The sequence below is a fragment of the Triticum urartu genome, chromosome 5A (assembly GCF_056163025.1).
Source record: "Triticum urartu cultivar PI428250 chromosome 5A, HENAU_Tu73, whole genome shotgun sequence".
Taxonomy (NCBI): Eukaryota; Viridiplantae; Streptophyta; class Magnoliopsida; order Poales; family Poaceae; genus Triticum; species Triticum urartu.
The window spans coordinates 287,631,566-287,645,162 of NC_141877.1; the positions used below are offsets into that span (position 1 = coordinate 287,631,566).

Consider the following 13,597-nt stretch of genomic DNA (forward strand, 5'->3'; position numbering starts at 1 on the left):
AATTGTTCTTGTACGCTTGTGGATCTACTCTAGTGGATGTGTTATTTGGATTTTTTTGAGTGATTCTTCTCCTTCATGTTCTTGTGTGTTCATCACTTTCCCTCTCTCCAAGTGTGAAAAGATCCCATCTAGGGTTTCACCCTACAACAACATATCTATCGAGCTTCTAACTATTAAGCAGAGTATCGTTTATTTATTGTCTTTTGGACTGCTCTGTCCTTCGAGCGGAAGTAGAGCAGCAGTAGCCAGCGGTAGTACCGCTCTATGTGGCACTACTGCACTGCCCTCCTCTACTACCACCGTTTCGTGTGGTTGCACAACTCTAGGTAGTACCGCTCCAACGGCATTACCGTCTCCCTGATCTGTTCAGTTGAGTGCAGTTGCTGAAACTTCCATGCCAGCCGAAGTACCGCTCGCGCGAGCGATACTACCGCTTGTGCACGGGCTGAAGGGGCATACGGTTGGATTCTTTTCTCCACTATATAAGTGAGTCTTCTTCTTCTAGTTGACTTACCTCTTCCCCCTCCAAGATTCATTGTTGCTCAAAAGCTCATTCTTGCCCGATCTCTCTCCCTAACCATTCAAACTTGTTGATTTTCCTATGGATTGGTTGAGAAGGCCTAGATCTACACTTTCACATAGAGAAATTTGATTCCCCCATTAATTCCTTGCGGTTCTCTTGGGTTTTTGAGCACTCTAGATGGCTGAGGTTACGTCGAAACCACATTCCATTGTAGTGAAGCTTCATGGTGGTGTTGGGAGCCTCAAATTCGATTGTGGAAATTGCCCAACCTTATTTGTAAAGGTCCGGTTGCCGTCTTCAAAGGTATCACTAATGGAATCACGTCATCTTACATTGCGCGAGTGCGTGAGGAGAATACAGTGGCCCTAGTGGCTTTTTGAGGAGCATCGTGCCCCCATACCACTCCAACAAAGGGAAGTAACTTCAGTAACACTTATGGTTACCTCTTATCTTTAATTTGTGCAAGCTTTACTAGTGTTGTATCTCTTGCTTGCTTGTGTTATTGTTGTTGCTATCATCATATAGATTGTTCGTCTAGTTGTATATCTAGACAACCTATTTGTTGCTAAACCTAATTTGATAAGAAAAAATAAAAATTGGTATTTGCCTGTTCACCCCGTAGTCAGTCATATCGATCCTTTCATCGTGGAATACTCGGTGGTAGATTGGACAACTGTCTCGTGCGCCATCAGATGGCTGCCAAGGCGTCCGATCAAATTCAGTTTCACATGGACGACGCATTGCGTACCCCTAAAATATTTTCAAAATGTTGATGGATGTTGGCATATTTTCTAGGAGTATTATAATTTAGTCAAACTTTTTTTTAACATCGCCTAAAATTAGACTTTCAGTTATTTTCGTAGCTTAAAAACAAGTTTTTTTTCCGAATTTGTCACAAAAAACGAACAAAGTTATCAAATATTTTCGCATCCAGAGGCCACGCGAACTCCGCTTCGTCTCGTCGCGACCATCTGACAGGTTCGCTCGCCGGGCGGAGGCATACCCGCCGCCATGTCGAAGCTCGCCAACCAGCCGCCGCCGCCGCCGTCGGATATGGATATTGACTCCGCAGCCGCGGTCGAGGAGAAGAATCCCGTCAGGTTCTCCATCAATGGTGAGCTTGTCCCCTCTCCTTACCCTCTGCGCAGACCCGATCTCGCCCCCTCGTGTCTCCTGATCCGTCCGCCTTCCTCCGCGCAGTGCTGGAACTCATGAGGGAGGCGCAGATGCAGCACGGCCTTCGCCACGGCGACTACACGCGGTACAGGTGAGCGCTCCGATTACCGATCCCACCCCACTTACGCCCACCCAGATCTGCTGCCTGCTCGTCTTCTCAACTGTGCCATGCCACCGTGATTCTCGCCTCGCGGGATTCACGCGCGTATATTGATCGGGAGGCGTCTTTTCTTCCTACCGTGCTCTCAGATGTGTGACTTGTGATGGAATGCTTTCATCCAATTGTTCCCCTATATCGAAACTTTCCCATGGAAACCCTGCTTCGAACTTGCTTTGTAGTCTAATACTCCCTTAGTTCATTATTATAAGATGTTATCTTTTTTCTGAATCGGATGTATAGAGACGCATTTTCGTGTGTTTGTTTACTCATTTCAGTCCGTATGTAGTCCATATTGAAATATCCAAAACATCTTATAATAGTGAACGGAGGGAGTTGAATTCATACATTTAATCTGCTCTAAAAGAAAGTTATCTTTTTACACATTTGCTTTGCACATTATGCTTGCTCCGTTTTCTCTGTTGCTGGTACATGAGGGGGAAGTTCTGTCCTCTCAGATGTTGCATGTCTTGTTTGCCCAAAGTATCTTGCTTTTGCTTATAATTTATTAGTATGGTGCTGCTGTCGTTTGTGGATGCATACTTTGTCTAAAGGATTTAGGATTATTTGCAGGAGATACTGTACTGCGCGTCTGAGAAGGCTATACAAGTCTCTGAAGTTTTTGCATGGCCGTGGTAAATATACCCGGAGGAATATAACAGAGTCAACAGTGACTGATGTGAGGTGTGGCTCCTGATAATCTACCATATGCCTGCTGCATTTGTTCATACTTCACTTCGGCTGGTATTTTGGTAATTTTGTCAATTTTGATGGATCTGTTTGGACTTGGTATGTTAAATAACATTGTCAATGTTTAAAACTAACAATGTGATTTCCTTTGTACCGTTGAACATATGATTACTATTAGTTACAAAGATTTCAGCCACCATTTGGTAGTTGTGTACTACATGCCTGTGATATTCGTTAGTAATTTATCAGTATTGTTAATTCCTTACCCTAGCAAAATTCTTGTTATTGTTGATGAACACTTTTGTAGTGCATGTAATCGGTATGCGATAACTATTGGGGAACTTAAGCAAATGCTTTTGCAATTTAGTGAGCTGTTAGGCTTGGTTATGCCTGAAGCAATTTTAACACATGCGTGTAGGTTTCTACATGTGGTATTTTATATGGCTGAGAGAGCATGGAGTCATGCTATGGAGAAGAAAACTGCTGGTCCAAATGCACCGCAGCGCATCTACATGCTGGGTCGATTTAGGAAGGCAGTCAAATGGGCGGCACTTTTTTCACAGTTATGTTCTATAAAAGGAGATTCCAGGACATCTTTGGAAGCTGAGGTGTGTTTCTTATATTTGTTTGATTTAGTGCTCAGTTGACAATCCTTTTTAAGTACAAAATAGAAACCTCACTATATTGACCTGATATAGTTGTCCTATAAGAAAAGTATTTTTTGAACCATCTAAAATAATATCTTTTGTAGGCATATGCTTCATATATGAAAGGAACTTTGCTTTTTGAGCAAGAGAAGAACATAGAGGCAGCAATGTTGAATTTCAAGAATACCAGGTTTGTGGAAATGATAATTCATTGAAGTTTTGGTTCTATGCAGTGTGGTATTATTCCTTGTGTGGATCATCCCATTATTGTCGTGCCTTGCTGTTTGGATATATCATGATACTTGCTCCCCTCATGAGTATTTTAAAAGTTAGTGATTGACATGTATTATTTTTCACAGGACTGTATATGAGGAGCTTGGGAAGTATGGCGGCATAGAAAATCAACTTTTATGCCGTCAGCGCATTGAGGAAGTGGAGCCTATGATTGGATTCTGTTCACGCAAACTTGGTGGATCTGCTCTGCAAGAACATGATCTCCTAGATATGGAAAAGGAGGGGCCTGCTTATGACCTTTTTAAAGCTAAGATTGAGGTATTTTCTTTTCTTACAAATAAAGAATATAGTGGAATGCATAAGAGGTCCTAAAACTATCGAGGGGTGTCAAGGTAGTCCTAAAACTTTAAAAGTGCAGACTTGGGCTCCAAAAGTTATAAGTTGTTCATCGCGGTCCTAAGCAGCCCAGACCGGGTCTGACTTGCTTATGTGGTATGTTGACTGTCGCCGCGTAGACGTATGGACTCACCAGGATAACCGATTGAAGCCAGAATCTGTTGAAAGTAGAAACACCCCTGATATCCTGGTAATTTTCACTTGTGGCCCCTAGTTCTTTTCCCCACTGGCAATGTTCAGGAAATAGTTAACTGGCAACCACTCGGTCGGTTGGTGAGTAGGGTATTAATAGGCGAATCAGCTGACAAATCAGCTAATCGGCTGATAAATGAGTTAGTTGGCTACTCAGTGACCCACTGAGAAGGGATTAATTGTCCAGTTAACTGATTCATCGGCTGATATTTTGAACACCGCCCACTGGTAACATAGGCTCATCCCCAACCTCTCGTCCTGATCCTCTCTCCCTCACGCATGTGAAGATACAAGTCCAATCCCCAAATCACGTGCAACCCATATTATGAGGAACTAGTCAGGGATTGCACGTCAGAGACATAATGTAGGTAATTTTTTTTATTATGCCACTGCAAAACTATCAGATATTGCACATACCACTGCAACGATTCGATTAATTTTTCTCCATGCACATTTTGACAGATATATGATTCCCATTGGTTCTTCTGGGAATTAGGTCACCACACACTTCTTATCTTTGCAGTGTGTAACATGAATGTTTGGTCAGCTTGATTAATGCATGTTTAAACTTCGAGTTTTTTTATCTGCAATCCACATCATTTGTTTACAGTTTGAAAATGGTGTGCATATCTTGCAGTGCACCTAAACTTCACTATATTGAAGTTAGTTAATGTTGCATACTTGCAAACTTGAATTAGTACAATGAGGGTATCAAAATACGCAACCAACAATTCTAGTTTAGCTTTTGTGTTCTTTGACTTCACACAATGGGTATGCTGTTTTTTTGTTGAACCTGTGCTTTTGTGTATTTCTTGGTCAAGTCGGGAAGTTCATTGAAGATTTATGACTTGTATTTGAAATTGGGAACTGTTTTCCTCACAAAATTAGAAAAGGAATTGTCAGAATCATGCTAGACAAGTTCTAGTATGGCGTTAATTATTGCTTAGAGCAAGACCAATGGCTTACCTATCCGGCTTTGAATCGGCCAAATTGCTGATTTTGGTTGAAATCGATGCTCCAACAGCATCGGCAAACAGCCCAGCAAAAGAATCACTCGGCAAACTATCCTTTATGTTTGCCACTTCTGCAGACCTGGAAGTGAGTGGGCATTGATCAATGACCGCGGCAGCTCTTCCCTCCTGCGTTGCCGAGGAATGATCTGTGGATGGTGCTCCGTTCCCCTCTCGTGCGACCACCATTTTTTTTCTGTTGCCGCCGCGCGCCTCTCTTGCTGCTCGCTCGATCTGGGGGAAGTGGTTGGTCTGGAAAAATCAGAGGGGAGGGCGCCGGGGAGAGGGGAGGAAGAAGCTTGGGGGGATAGGGTGCAGCGGTGGTGGTGTTCGGTGGCGTCAAGAGGGCAGGAGGTGCTGCGCTCGTCCGTGCCATCGAGAGACAGGGGGTTGGCGGTGCTCTCTGGCTGCAGCGATACATTTGATGCTTTGTGTCGTCGATTGATTGCTGCGCTGCTGCCCTCTACCTGTTGCTGATGCTTCCATTAATGTGAGGTTGTGAGAGACAGAGAGATCATGTGCTGCTCCTTGTGCTTGTATGCTTGCATTTTATTAGAGATAAGTGAGAGATATATTGACAACAGATGTTGAATCGATTCGTTTGATGTTGTGTGTTTGCAATTGCTGTTGTTGGATGGAGATAGCACATGAATAGTGGGGTCAACTGAAATTATGCATCAATAAAATATCAAATACTTTGTTGGATTAATAGGTTTTAGAGAATTTTGTGAGTTACAAAAAATTAATAAAATATAGATGGCTGACATTTGGACAGCAGGACTGTTGGAGCGTACAGAGAAATAGAGAAGGAATCTTTTGGTGAGGCTCTGTAAATAGAGATATAAGGAGTCGGTTTGAGGAGTCCCACGTTGGACTTGCTCACTAGAAACTATTTTGATGTTATTTCGTAAATATGACACCATAGCCTACTTGCAGTTTCTGATTGTCAGATTGCATTTCCATCCGTATTTTCAGATAGATGTATTTTGATACTTGCAGGCTGTATTATCTGAGACAAGGTCACAGCAGGCGGCTTCTATGACTGAGTTTAACTGGCTTGGTCGCAGATTTCCAATTACCAGTGCAAAGACCCGTGTCTCCATATTAAAAGGTACTCCTATATAGGTTATGTATGTTCTCTCTAATTATTATAGACATGATTTGCATGTTCATCTCAGAGATAGCAGATAGTCCACATCTTATTTAATTGACCAAAACAGTTTTTCTACAGTATTTCTGCATCTACTTTGCTTTCTACTTGTAGATAGATTTCTTTTTAATCTAGTGATATGATTCAGCTCAGCAGCTGGAGAGGGATTTAAATGGCGCAGCCACAGAACCAATTTCAGCAGACAAAAAACTTGCTATATTTGATAAACTATTCTCTGCATACCACGAAGCTCGAAGCTGCATCCGCAATGATTTGGTATGATAATAATGATATACTCCCTCCGTTCCTAAATATTTGTCTTTCTAGAGATTTCAACAAGTGACTACATACGGAGCAAAATGAGTGAATCTACACTCTAAAATATGTCTATATACATCCGTATGTGGTAGTCCATTTGAAATCTCTAAAAAGACAAATATTTAGGAACGGAGGGAGTAGATATATGTATGTTCTAAAGGCAGTATATGCATCCTACTAACACTTCTGCCAAATGCAGGCTTCTGCTGGCAGTGCTGAGAATATAAGAGACGAATTGAATGGTCTTGACAAGGCTGTCAGTGCAGTTTTAGGATTGAGGACCATAGAACGTAACCAGTTACTTGTTAGTATTGCTAAAAGTAAGTTTGCAAAGCATCGGGATGAGAAGAATGAGAAAATTACAAAGCCGGAAGAACTTGTTCGGCTATATGATCTGCTAATTCAGGTAAGTTCTGTTCATATTACGACTTACTACTTACTAGAGTTGTGTACTTCTGCTGATGCGAAAACCTCTTAACTTGCAGAATACAACAGACCTAACTGATTTAGTTAGCTCAGGAAGGGATAAAAACGAAGAAGAGAACGCTTTTGTTCATGAGTATGAACTGAAAGATTTGGCTTTCCGAGCCGAGAGGTGAGTTCCACATTGTTTTCTTCGAAACCTAGAATTCTTTAACAATCAGCTTCTCTGTTCACGACTATATCGAATAATGTTATTGAGAGCTTGACACAAGGCATCCAAATAGTTAATTGTCTTATTTTTAAATTATTTAAACAAATGTTCCAGCTTGTTATCAAGGTTCCATCTGCTATCCTAGAAAGCTTACATGTAACACATAGCGGCTATGCTCACAAATTTTGTTTTGGAGTACTGTGCAGATGTTTCTATTTGGCAAAGTCATATAGTTCAGTCAGTAAAAGGGCCGAAGCCTATGCATTATTCTGTTATGCACGTTCCCTTGCTGATTCTGCACTGCAAGAACTGGCTAACAGTCCTCACAAGGTTCGCTACTGTGCTAACATTTATATGATCATTAAGAAGTTGGTAGCTTCTAAATTCCAGCCGTTTTATATCATTGTTTTAATTGTGCCCTCATCATTACCATTTTCATTTGGTGCATGTATTATCTTGGTGCCCTCGTAAGCTAATAGCAGCTTTTTGATCTTCAGAAATGCGTGTATTATGTTGGTACCTGTACAAGTCTGCCAGGATAAATGTTGTTTATTGATCTTTGAAGTTCAAACAACATAGTTTTAGGGCTTTACTGAGGGGCTCTTAAGTTTATCTTACTTTTTTAGTTAATACGCATGTATTAGCTACAAATTGTACAGTTTTGGCTTTTTTGGCTTCCTTTTTCAGTTCCTAGTAGTTAGTAGCTTAGCCTTTTCATATTTTCTTTGGGTTTTTTCCCTTCTGAGTTGTCGGTTTTGTGCTATCTTCATGCTCTTCATATACTACCTCTGTAAACTTTGATAAAAGTAGTGACCTAAAACATCTTATAAAAGTTTACAGAGTAAAAAACATGCGTTTGGGTGCTTGTTGGAGGAAAAAAAGCTTGATTTTTTGTCTGTCTGGCAGGTACTTAAGTCTAACTCAAATGCTCTTACTTTACAGGCCTTAATCCAAGATCTCGAGGCTCTATCTTTCAATTGTAGATCCAATAGTTGCATTGAACATGCAACAGGTATTATGGAGGATGAGAGTGCTCCTGAAAGACTTTCTAAAGGAGTCTCAACTATATCACTTGGCGACAATAGAAAAAAGGTATGCTTCGTACAAGTTCTTGTCCACGTAAACGTTTGATGAGATCAGTCTGTTACTATTGGTATTTAGATCATTAGAGTCCCACCATGTGAGTCTTATGTTATGGTAGGGTAGCTATCCTTGGCAGCCAGCTCTTTCACCCTTTTGTACACGTCATGAGTCTATTGATGAAAAGGGTGTCTGGGAAAACTTGAACTGAAGTCCTACAGTGAGGGATATTCATATTGAACCAAAAAGAAGAAAAAACTGCAGATTCTGTTTTCCTTTTATTCTTACAACTCCGTTCTTTCTTATGAATAGTCCATGAATCCACTTTATTCACCAGCTTGGTTTATTATCTTTTCTCTCCCTTCCATTCTTATGTTCTACTCCCTCCGATCCATATTAATTGTCTCTGATTTAGTACAACTTTTTACTAAATCAGCGACAATTCTTTTGTACACGTCATGAGTCTATTGATGAAAAGGTCCATGAATCCACTTTATTCACCAGCTTGGTTTATTATCTTTTCTCTCCCTTCCATTCTTATGTTCTACTCCCTCCGATCCATATTAATTGTCTCTGATTTAGTACAGCTTTTTACTAAATCAGCGACAATTCTTTTGTACACGTCATGAGTCTATTGATGAAAAGGTCCATGAATCCACTTTATTCACCAGCTTGGTTTATTATCTTTTCTCTCCCTTCCATTCTTATGTTCTACTCCCTCCGATCCATATTAATTGTCTCTGATTTAGTACAGCTTTTTACTAAATCAGCGACAATTCTTTTGTACACGTCATGAGTCTATTGATGAAAAGGTCCATGAATCCACTTTATTCACCAGCTTGGTTTATTATCTTTTCTTTCCCTTCCATTCTTATGTTCTACTCCCTCCGATCCATATTAATTGTCTCTGATTTAGTACAACTTTTTACTAAATCAGCGACAATTCTTTTGTACACGTCATGAGTCTATTGATGAAAAGGTCCATGAATCCACTTTATTCACCAGCTTGGTTTATTATCTTTTCTCTCCCTTCCATTCTTATGTTCTACTCCCTCCGATCCATATTAATTGTCTCTGATTTAGTACAGCTTTTTACTAAATCAGCGACAATTCTTTTGTACACGTCATGAGTCTATTGATGAAAAGGTCCATGAATCCACTTTATTCACCAGCTTGGTTTATTATCTTTTCTTTCCCTTCCATTCTTATGTTCTACTCCCTCCGATCCATATTAATTATCTCTGATTTAGTACAACTTTTTACTAAATCAGCGACAATTCTTTTGTACACGTCATGAGTCTATTGATGAAAAGGTCCATGAATCCACTTTATTCACCAGCTTGGTTTATTATCTTTTCTCTCCCTTCCATTCTTATGTTCTACTCCCTCTGATCCATATTTTTTGTCTCTGATTTAGTACTCCCTCCGTCCAGAAATACTTGTCCTTCAAATGGTTGTATCTGGACTTATTTTAGTTATAGATACATCCATTTTATACATTTCGAGGAGAAGTATTTCCGGACGGAGGGAGTACAACTTTTTACTAAATCAGTGACAATTAATATGGGTCGGAGGGAGTATTATTCTTTAGCTTTACCTGATATGTTAATGAATCCGCTTTATTCACTACCTTGGTATGATACTTCATTACTTTGCTAGAGGATTCTGCTATCTCAACTTTCATTGCATCTCTTAATCTACGTACAGTCTGGTGTTCCCTGGGTAGATCTTTTATGTGTGAAATCAAAACCAATGGCATGCCATGTCATTAAAGGGTGTTATACTGTTATTACGAAGTGATGCACTTTAGGGTCATCTTTTGAATATATGCTGATAATAATGAGTTTGTATTTTGCAGGATCCTAAATACCTCCTTGATATCCTAGGGAGCTATGAATCAGCACTTGGTGAGCAAAGCGCCAAAGCGCCATGTCGCATTTCACAGTTCCCACCACCGTTCCAACCAGTTCCCTGCAACCCAATTGTTCTTGACATGGCATACAACGCAATCGAGTTCCCGAACCTTGAGAACAGGATGAAGAAGGAAAAGAAGGGTCTCCTCCGCAGATTCTGGGGGTGAAAGGAAGAGAGCGCATTGTTTAGTTCCTCAGGGTCACCTTTGCTCTTGGATTTTGATACATTACCTTGGTGGATTAATTTGTTTTTGGCTGTGCTGCTCATCACAGTGCCGGTTTGATGTCTGGAAGGTTTCTAAGAAGTCGAACCAAGTTTGATAGGCAAAATTTTGTACTGTTTCAAAATACATCAGTTTGAGTGCCCCTCTTTACAATCTCCTTATACCGTATGGAACATTAACTAAATAGACCGTACTTTTGAAATGTTATAAATTGTTGCAGTATGGTTAACTTATATTCGGCAATACTAGGTTTCATGTTTGGCTGCAGTAATGCTTATCCAAAATGTGGGCCAACGTGCAAGGCTGCTGCACTCTTGTGGCGAGGAGATATAGACTCGGTCGAAGCTTTGAAATATATTTCAATTTTTGGGCCATATAGATTGTTTACAACACTTGGTGTCACGATGATTGCTCCATTCAGAACAAGCGCAAAGGAGGCTAAATGCTTCAGTCAACTTGTTAATTGCATAACCAAATGCTTCAACTTTTCGAGGGAACATGCAAACGAGCTTAAATCCAATTACCCAAGCTTGTGATTAATTCTTGTCAAACAGTGGTTGTATGCTTGCGCTTTCATCAGATCAGATGGTGCTGGATTTTCCAGATGATGTTGATGCGGTTACGCCAGTAAGACATTTCCCTCGCGCGTTTCTCGGTGAATAGTACTCGGTATGCCAAATGAAAGGAAATGCCTTAAACGTGCTGGGACAAAAAATCTCCACAAAGATGATACAGGCGGCCTCCTCCAGTAGTGAAAGTCCCTTTAGCAGCACCTTGTTCACTCACATAACACAAGTGTGCTGCCTGCCTGCCTCTGCAACATGCGCAACCATCCTCCATTCGTATTGATATTTTTACTTTTACTTCATCCTTTCCATAATATAAAAGCGTTTTTTACACTACTCCCTCTGTCCCAGAATATAAAAATGTTACTATGCTCTCCCTTCGTCCTAAAATATAAAAAGTTTTTAGCACTAGCATAGTATAAAAAACTTTCTTATATTCTGAAACAGAGGGAGTAGTAGATAATAAGAATCGTGTTAATGTACCCGGCCGAGTTTCCTCGAGGAGAAATCCAAAGAAAGTGATATACACTAAGCGACCTGAGATGTGGAGCGAGCTGCTCAATTTTCTTTTCTTTCCTTTTGCGTCCAATCATCCGAGGAGAAAGGGAAGACGCTGGTCAACTTGTCCTCTCAGAGAAGGGAAAATGAAAAGGAGAAACTTGAGCCCTATCCACTATCTTAGCTGGTGATGTTTCAGTCGGAGCTTGTGCGGTTCGTTTGTTTGGCTGGGCTACTCGTGCACAACTTCTTCATGCAATTGCAACGCAGCCATTATCTTTTCCAACCAAACCAAACCAGAAAGTACGAGAGCATTTACAACCACGAACACCAAAATTCGGCCCAAACGCTCATGGGTGCGCTCGGGCATATCTGCTGACCGTGACCGAGCGAACATGCCCGAGCAGTACACAAGAAACGTCTATCACATCCGTGAATCTTAAACTTTTTTTTAAAAGTACGCCAATGGTATACCATATTTTTATATTCCCTCCGTTTCTAAATATATGTCTTTTTACTTTTTAGACATTTCAAATGGACTATAACATACGGATGTATATAGACATATTTTAGAGTGTAGATTCACTTATTTTACTTCGTATGTAGTCACTTGTTGGAATCTCTAGAAAGACTTATATTTAGAAACGGAGGGAGTAGAAGATAGAGCATATTTACAAGAAGTGTAGCCCATATGCGTACATACGGGCGTCCACAAAACACCAACACCAACACCGACCCTAAACATCTAAGCTAACTTAACTTATCACAAAACGTTGTAAACCTCCAACACCACCCGCCTGTTGGAGATATGCCCTAGAGGCAATCATGAATGATGATATTTTTTATGTGTTTATGAATAAAGATAGTTCTTGGACATTATCAATGATGTGTATCAGTAAGTACGTGACTTGTTTGTGGGACTATGCAGTGTATGATGGCTGTCCTAAAAGGTCCCTAGTCGAAAGGGCTGTGTGGACGCGCAGCCAACTAGACTGGCATATGACACGGTCGATGGCTTGGTCTCACTAGCCATGGAGTATTGGATGCTAACCGGATAATATGGACTTGGAAGGATCTGGTCGGATTCGACGTAGTCGGATCCGAGTCGAGATAAGGTCCGAGTCGGACAGACCCAACTATGAGACGCAGCGATATGTCATCTGTGAGTCTCTAGTACAACATATGTTCTATGTCCTAAGACCTGAGCTGACGCATGTACTCGGGATGGTGACAGACTTGCTTTGGGCCGACCAAACGCTACTCCGTGACTGGGTAGTTACAAAGGTAGGTTTCAGGCTTGTCCAGACCCATGTTGCGAGACATGGTCGAGCAAGATGGGATTTGCCCCTCCGACCAGGAGAGATATACTCTGGGCCCCTCGTGTGATCCGACCAGGATAAGCATGGCCATGCGACAAGGATTATGAGATAATCCGGTTTGTGGTCGGCATCATTGGAACGAGAAAGAGGTCGGGCTAGCACAAGGATGACAGACTCGCCTTGAGCTCGACAACATATATCGTGTGGCAAAAGGAATGGAAGTGTGATGTACAGGTTCGCTAACCAGCTTCATAGTCTGCTTGGTGTTCGGCATGCCTTGCTAGAGGCCGCTACCAACTGTGCAGTTCGGAGGTGATCCGAACTGCGACCAAGCCAACTTGAACCTAAGGGGTCGCACGCTTAAGGGAAGGAATCTACGAGGTCGGATCCGAGGACACTGGTCGGATGTGATCCGAACTGTATTCGGATTGTGGCTGAGTAGACTTATGGGCTTTAGGGTCCGTGCGAGGCCCAAGTGTTGAGCCCGCGACGGACACCTGTATATATAGTGGAGGTGCCGCACACTCATGCGGTTGATCGCTTCGGCGCTGTCACTAGGGTTTGCATGTGTTGTGAATAGACACCTCCACTCGCCGCCGGTTGTGTGATCGGACCTAGCAGTCCGCCGCACGACGTTCTTCCTGCACGCGCGAATACCGTTAGAGGCGGTGCACTTGCGCCGCTCCGACGAACCTGTACGTGGGAACCGACCACCGGCTGTACGAGGGGACGAGGAGGAGACGATCCACGCGGACGCGCTGCCCCAACTCTTCTTCCGCTGCACGACACTGCGCGTCTAGTGGTAACGAACTGTGATCCATCTCCCGTAGCATGTTCTTGGTTGTTCTGCGCGTAGGAAATTTTAATTTG

The 13,597-nt window shown here is 41.8% G+C and overlaps 1 protein-coding gene across 1 annotated transcript; it reads left to right on the forward strand.

The window, feature by feature from the left end:
- Nucleotides 1-1,409: 1,409 nt before the first annotated feature.
- LOC125508380 (signal recognition particle-related / SRP-like protein) lies at nucleotides 1,410-10,577 on the forward strand. Its single transcript, XM_048673078.2, has 13 exons — nucleotides 1,410-1,637; nucleotides 1,724-1,790; nucleotides 2,430-2,540; nucleotides 2,965-3,154; nucleotides 3,298-3,383; nucleotides 3,553-3,745; nucleotides 6,025-6,136; nucleotides 6,324-6,451; nucleotides 6,693-6,899; nucleotides 6,979-7,088; nucleotides 7,334-7,457; nucleotides 8,070-8,219; nucleotides 10,066-10,577. Exons 1-13 carry the CDS (start codon nucleotides 1,535-1,537, stop codon nucleotides 10,285-10,287), a joined length of 1,803 nt encoding a protein of 600 aa, XP_048529035.1. The 5' UTR covers nucleotides 1,410-1,534; the 3' UTR covers nucleotides 10,288-10,577.
- The last annotated feature ends 3,020 nt before the right edge of the window (nucleotides 10,578-13,597 follow it).